The 7191-nt window shown below is 42.7% G+C and overlaps 1 protein-coding gene across 2 annotated transcripts; it reads left to right on the top strand.

Moving 5' to 3' along the window:
- Positions 1 to 331: 331 nt before the first annotated feature.
- On the top strand, positions 332 to 6251 carry LOC101786553 (serine/threonine-protein kinase Nek4). 2 transcript variants are annotated; one of them, XM_004961881.4, is made up of 15 exons: positions 332 to 639; positions 965 to 1206; positions 1293 to 1359; positions 1448 to 1513; positions 1587 to 1633; positions 1721 to 1766; positions 1847 to 1927; positions 2008 to 2050; positions 2161 to 2210; positions 2969 to 3050; positions 3153 to 3202; positions 3352 to 3425; positions 3664 to 3715; positions 3802 to 4443; positions 4527 to 6251. In XM_004961881.4, exons 2-15 carry the CDS (start codon positions 1109 to 1111, stop codon positions 5964 to 5966), a joined length of 2838 nt encoding a protein of 945 aa, XP_004961938.1. In that variant the 5' UTR covers positions 332 to 639; positions 965 to 1108; the 3' UTR covers positions 5967 to 6251. The 2 variants fall into 2 exon arrangements, with proteins under 2 accessions (XP_004961938.1, XP_004961937.1); XM_004961880.4 differs by having other exon boundaries at positions 332 to 654.
- Positions 6252 to 7191: the final 940 nt, after the last annotated feature.

The following is a 7191-nucleotide window of genomic DNA, read 5'->3' as shown; positions in this document are numbered from 1 at the left end:
AACATGCTGAGATGGTCTTTAATATTTGAAATCCAATTAAACAATCTGACCATTTGAAATCCAATTAAACAATTTGAATTTATACTGTTTTAAATACGGGTTTAAAATAATGAACATGTGAAAATTACTCTTTAAAATGGTAATTCCTTTCAGCATGGTAAACAGTACTTAGTGAAATTTTATAACACTATAACACATGACAGATGACAGTAATTAGTGGAAGCCCCATAAAAAAAAGGTGGACACCACGCTTGCAATATTGGCCCCTTTAACCCAGCACCAGCAGCCATCTCCCTGGCTTGTGGCTCCTGCTGATGTGCCTTTAACCCCACCGCACCACCACCGCCGGCTGTTGCTCCGGCGCCGTATAAAAGCCGCCGAGCAAAAACTCCGTCCCCCACGCCGTTACGCCTACGCCGCACTGCGCAAACCAACAGCCAAATCAAATCCAGAGCCAGTAGGGAGCGGTAGGCGGAGCCGCGAGAGCCCCGCGCGGCTCGCGAGAGAGCAGAGGCGGCCGCGTCCACGGGGCGGGAGATCTCGCCGCGACGCCGTCCAGTCGCCGCCGGCCATCGTCGCCGGAATCGGAGGAGAAGCTTCGCCGTCGCCGGTACTGCTTCTCGTCGCTGGCCAATGCAGGTGTGGACCGCCGCGGTAAGGCTCCCTTCTCCGTCGGCGCCGGGTTCCGGTTGCGGTTGGTGGGAGCAGCGTGCTGTGTGCAACACTGCTGCGAAAGCAGTAGTAAATTTGCCGCTACTGTTTCGGATAACCGATGCACTAGATTCTTGCGGCCTAGTTCATCGATTCCCGTGGTTCAAAAACTTTCCTGCGTAACAATGTTACATCACTTCTCCTTTCTAAGAAAAGGCACATGTTGTGGATTTGATTGGACGCCACGTGATAGCGCGTGCGCTTTCACCAAAGCTGCTTGGCTTATTAGGTGTCTGGGTGCTTTGTTCTGCAGAGTTCGATTAGGATGCGGCGGTGTTTGAGCCCCACTTGGGCTTGGGCAGGCGAAATGTGACTGGTTCGGCTATTTAGCTATTGACGCACCTGTTGCGGTGTTGCTGCTGCGAGGCTCTGGTTGTTTTGTCACGGATTGGGGCTCATGGAGTCGCGGATGGATCAGTACGAAATCATGGAGCAGATTGGCCGTGGAGCCTTTGGTGCTGCCATCCTTGTCAATCACAAGATTGAAAAGAAGAAGTAAGAAAACAGCACCCATCCACCAGTTTGTAGGCTATAGATGACTTTCTCCCTTCCGTTTAAGTGACTGTATGCTTGCCTTGCAGGTATGTGCTGAAGAAAATCCGGCTTGCGAGGCAGACGGAGCGCTGTCGTAAGTCTGCCCATCAAGAGGTTGGTAACAATGTGAAAACCCTTAGGCTTTGTATTTGATTCATTGGCTGTGCCTTAAGGAGTTAGTAAGAGAAAAAGTGAATTGCAGATGGCACTGATTGCTCGGCTGCAGCACCCTTACATTGTTGAATTCAAGGAGGCTTGGGTTGAGAAGGTTTGTAAGTTCAGGAACTTGTTCATACTTTCTTTGGTTTGAACTCGTTTGATTGACAGGGTGAGTTATGCAGGGTTGTTATGTCTGCATTGTCACGGGCTATTGTGAAGGTGGAGATATGTGAGTGTGATTTAGGGCTTTGGAGGCTAGCCTTTTATTTGCCACGTTATATGTTGTATTATATCTCACTTTGATCTTGTTTTTCAGGGATGAGCTGATGAAGAAATCAAATGGTACTTACTTCCCTGAGGAGGTATGAGATGACATGTCTGTTTATCTAATTGATGGAAGTGAATCATCCACATTGCACACATAACACCGAATAACTCTCAGGTATTGCTTAAATGGTTCGCTCAATTGGTATTGGCTGTAGACTACTTGCACTCGAACTATGTTCTGCATCGTGACCTAAAGGTAAGTGCATATAATTAGATCATCATTATTGTCGATTTTTGTATGCAATAGATGGTCATGCTTCTTCCTCAAATTCGCAGTGCTCCAACATATTCCTCACCAAAGATCAGGACATACGCCTAGGTTAGTTTCTCATAACAAATACAGTAATGCCAGTCTGTAACTGACATGTTACATTTGTTTCTTTTATGCTTCATCATATCAAGTTACAGTATTATCTGGTTTTTATGCAGGAGACTTTGGCCTAGCAAAGACTTTAAAGGAAGATGATCTAGCTTCATCGGTATGATCTTCCTTCATGTTTCCTTTCTTTCTATTTGTTTCTATCTCAAAATGGTGCGGTCCTAAATTTCCTGTTTATAGGAAAAAAATTGAGTTATTGATCACTCATATCGTACATCAGTTAAGACACTAACAATGGTGTATGTCCTGAATCATGAGTATATTTCTCATACCATTTAATTGGGATTATGTTTCATTTTACCACTGAACTGGAACCTTGTTTCCTTGTTGGCACTTGGGACTTTGGTCCCAAGTTTGAGTAAGAGATTCTAGTGGAAGAAAGGAAATTCTAAGGGTGTGTTTGGTAGAGCTCTTAGAGCAGCTTCTACGCTGAATCTAGGAGGAGCTCTACCAAACAGTTTTCCAGGTAGAAGTGATTCCGTGCTAATTCCGTGAAGTGACTCCCTGAAATGAACTGAGGGGCTTGGAGCTGAAAAACTAGCTTCTCTTGATTCACTTATCGCACAGAAACTCTTTATCCATAAAGTTTATCATAAAGAATCACAGAGAATCACTTTCAGCCACAGAATCACTACTGTTGGAGAATCAGCTCCCATAGAGAATTAGAATTAGGTGGAGCCCTACCAAACAGGCCAAAATTAAAGATAGGAATTAAAATTAAGAACCAATGGAAAAGGAATTTTTTTCCTTTATATTTCATCCTATTACCGTGAACCATGTAGACATGCTATGGAAAATGTGGAAGTGTAATTCTTATTCTACATTGTACACTAACTTGTGGCACCATGCTTTCTTAAGGTTGTTGGAACACCAAATTACATGTGCCCAGAGCTGCTGGCTGATATTCCTTATGGATTCAAGTCAGACATCTGGTCTCTTGGTATTACATATTACTTGGCTCAGTTTTCTTTGTGATATTAGATGTTTACATGGCTGACTATTTATTCTAAATTTCTAATTCAACATATATGCATTTGCATAGGGTGCTGTATGTATGAGATGGCAGCTCATCGACCTGCCTTCAAGGCATTTGTGAGTTCTTATCAGATTGTTTTTTTTACTTCACAATGGTTACCCAGAAGTTGATTCCCTTGGTTGATGAGTTGGAAATTTCATAACAAAATTGAATGCGCGTAGTCTGAAAAATTCTGATGGTCTTACCTGTTTTGCATTTCTTGCAGGATATGGCTGGATTAATAAGCAAGATAAATCGATCTTCCATGGGTCCCTTGCCTGCCTGCTACTCAGTGTCTATGTAAGTGTACTTCTCTGCATGGTGTAGGTCTTGTAAAAGTTGAGCAGCTGTCCTTTGCATGTTTTTAAAAGTGATCCTGGTAACCAATTCCCTCACATGGTATGCACTCTATATAAGCAATGCTTATTCTTAACAGCAAACTGCTAAATGTTTCTTTGCATTTTTCCACACACATATTGCTGAGGAGTTTCATATAGAATATATGGCTTATAAGATCTTTCTTTACTGTTGGGTACAGGAAAACCCTAATCAAAAGTATGCTGAGGAAGAGTCCAGAGCATAGACCTACTGTAAGCTACTATGAAGCTTAAACCTTACAGATAATTGCCTTCCTTTCATATGGATCGTGAAAATATATGTTATATTATTTGAACAGGCATCTGAAATCCTGAAGAACCCATACCTGCAACCTTATGTTAATCAATACCGTCCTCTTTATGATGCTTCAAACCCCATGCGGGTGCCAGAGAAACCATTACCCACTTCATGGAGCAGTCAGAGAAGCATGTCTGACAGCCAAAGCAGTAGCGTTTCTAGTAGTGACATAGACAGTACCCAGTCAAGTGACAGAAGCACATCAGGCGGAACAAGTTCTGATAGAAAGACCATTGATACTGGAAGCATTCGAGTTGTGGATCAAGCTATGTCAGATGAAAAATGTTCAACACCTGAAGATCTAAGAGGCAATAAAGATAATTCAAGTGTTCAGTTTAAAAGGCAAGATTCATCTAAATCTATACATGTTGACCACCACCCAAGAACAGAGATTAAGCAACCAAAGATCATTGAGAAGATAATGACAACCCTTAGAGAGGAGAGCCGGCTGAGAGAAATCAACTCTCCTGTCAGAGGTGGTGTAAAGCCAAGTTCTGGCCTCGGCAATAATAATCAAGTAGATCAACCATTACCGGTTTCAAGGACAAACGGTGATATGCCATACAGTTTAAAGTCTGGCAACATTTTATCTCACGACGAACATGTAAATCAAGTTGAAGCATCACCACCCCTGAAGCAACTGGTATGAGTTAACTTGTTTTTCTGTACGAAATCCAACTTTTTCTATATATTGCTTACGTATGTCTCCTGGTACCGGTCTTGCAGTCACCTATTGCTGAACATAATCCAAAGATCAAAACTGCTGGGCCATCAACTCCTGAACCTGCCAAACTGATAACAGAAAATGGTGCTGTTGCTTCAGGAAAAATTAAGAGCAAGACACCACCTGCTACTAGACGCCCTAGCCCTCAGAGGCAAGCTGGCGTCGGGGCGCCAAGCCTCCCAGTCACAGTGACAAGACGAGCTTATACCAAGGTCACAATAGAAAGAGAGAAAACTCCAGAGCGACCTTCCTGTTGCTCAGATAATGCTCTCAGTAATCCTTCATGTAATGTAATGATTTCTATGAATCCTTCAGAAGGACAGCATATGAAACTGGATGGTTTACAAGCAAAATCAACAAATCTTTGGGAATTTTTCTCTGTTTCAACCAAGGAACACAGCAGTGCTTGCTCAAATTCTACAGTTGGTTGTACTGAAAATATGGACCACTCTGAACTATCTGATCCTAATTCACCTGTCTCCTTGATTTCACCATGTACAGGCTCTGCACCCAATACTGTCAACGAAGAGGATGACCTAATCACCACAGAAATTAGCACTGACAAGATTATTGTGACTAATAATGGTGGTTCAATCCTGAGATCTGCTTTGGAGCCATCCTTTCTTAGTTCTGAACAAGAGTTTGTTTCCAAGGATGATGCGCAATCTAGCCAGCATGAGAAGAGCACCACATTCCAAAGCGGTGAGGATAAGTTCACGGTTCAAGAACTTCTTTCATCAGCACCAGAAGCCCCTCCTATTTTATCAGCATTGGAAGTAGCTCCTTCTATTTCATTGGCACCAGAAGTTGCTCCTATTCCAGCAACAAAAAGCACACTGTTGGAGTCACCCATTTCTCTTCAGTCATGGAAGAAACATGTAGTTTCTCATTTAAACCCTCCAGCTGATGATGTTGCACAGACCACAAGACAGAGCACTTTCCGTGTTAATGATGAGCAGCAGCCAACACAAGAAAGTGTTCAAAGGGAAGCTCAGAGCACAGATATCATCAAACTCCTGAATGTGGTACCAGAAGATGCTGATGCAAGGAGCAGTTCATCAAACACCCTGCCTCCAGCACGCACCTCATCAGTTACTGCTACATCGCATGTTTCAGAAGCCAATGCTGCTCCCACAGTGCAAGTTACCTCGGCTTTGGTAAAGTTATCTGCTGCCACATCAGAGATCAGTAACGGAATGAAGGAAGAGGCACCCCCAACTAAGGAAGTACTTGATGTTACATCGTTTCGGCAGAGAGCTGAGGCTCTTGAAGGGCTTCTGGAGCTTTCCGCGGACCTGCTGGAGAACCAAAGGTTGGAGGAGCTCGCCATTGTTCTCAAGCCGTTTGGGAAGAATAAGGTGTCTCCACGAGAAACCGCTATCTGGCTGGCCAGAAGTTTCAAAGGGATGATGAGCGACGATGCAGGTCGCCCGTCCTTGTGAGCTTTTTTTTTAATGATTGGTTGATTTCGCTTGGAGCCGCTTGATTTGGTAATAGCAGTGCTCTGAGTTACTCAAACTTACAGCAGCTTGAGGAGTTGTGGTCTTCTTTCTTCTTCTTTTTTTATCATTTTTTGAGAAGACAGCTTGTGGTCTCTGTTGCCAGTTTTTGCCTTTTCTGATTGCTCCATTCTTTCTGGCGTATGTTGTACATAGCCAAGAACTGTAAACAGCAATAAAAGCTTTTCCTCCGTTGTGATGCCGAAAGATCATATGTTCGAGCTAACAGTCAAATACTCCAAGTTTCCAATGCCATTTTCTATATTAAAATATGTTGTCTTTAATTTGGTGTCAACTTATATAGATTGGAACAACTTATGTAGATATATTGCATCAACTTATATAGATAATATGTAACATACATAGTAACATACAGACATTGTGTCAAATTTCATAAACTCAGGTTGCATGGTCTGGTCTCAATTTATGTAGAAGATCAATTCGCCACCAAGTTTACACATATGTTGTTAAGTACCATTACATTTAAGTTGATAGAACAAATAAATTAACTTCAAAGCATGCATAATGTGGGTAGCTATCTTAAGAAACATAAATTAACTTCAAAGCATATATAATGTGGGTAGCTATCTTAAGAAACATGTGGTGCAGATAGAATTAAAAACGGGTACCAAATGAGTAGGATCATCTAAAGAAAAATTGGATGGACTCTTGTTCCTCATGCCTTGTGCGGGATGAAGGTGATACGGATATTATCTGTTCGTTCATCCGATCGAAGGGATCCAAACACTCTAATAGATAGTTTGTATCCGAATCCGGACGTTCAAAATCTGTGCCGTATCCGAATTTGGATACTCAAAGTTGAACATTTAATATGCGAATAGGACGAATATTATTATTCGACACATCTTGGTACTATTCGTATCTGTATTTGATTTGAAAAAAATAATAACTACCTATAGTTGTATCTGTATATATCCGTTTGTATCCGATCGGTTTTCATTCCTTTAGCACGATCCGTTTTCATTCCTTAGCAGGCCTACCTCCCACGAAGACATGCATGGGTGGAGCTACAATTTGAGCCCAGCACAGGGCACCGGCCGGGCCGCGGGGCAACCAAGGCCCGATCTTCTTGATCCAAAACTGTCGTTTCAACCTCTCGCGGCAGCACAGCACGTCAGCAGATGATGATGACTGATGAGCGAGCGAG

This window comes from Setaria italica, chromosome III (assembly GCF_000263155.2).
Source record: "Setaria italica strain Yugu1 chromosome III, Setaria_italica_v2.0, whole genome shotgun sequence".
Classification (NCBI taxonomy): domain Eukaryota; kingdom Viridiplantae; phylum Streptophyta; class Magnoliopsida; order Poales; family Poaceae; genus Setaria; species Setaria italica.
The sequence above is the reverse complement of the archived record's forward strand: the minus strand, read 5'-3'. Positions and strand labels throughout refer to the sequence as shown.

What these genes read in the sequence shown, in the direction of transcription:
- LOC101786553 (XM_004961881.4), top strand. Translation starts at nt 1,109, where the DNA reads ATGGAGTCGCGGATGGATCAGTACGAAATCATGGAGCAGATTGGCCGT. An exon ending in AGGAGGCTTGGGTTGAGAAG is followed by an intron (nt 1,514 to 1,586) that starts GTTTGTAAGTTC and finishes TGAGTTATGCAG; the next exon opens with GGTTGTTATGTCTGCATTGT. An exon ending in AGATCAGGACATACGCCTAG is followed by an intron (nt 2,051 to 2,160) that starts GTTAGTTTCTCA and finishes GTTTTTATGCAG; the next exon opens with GAGACTTTGGCCTAGCAAAG.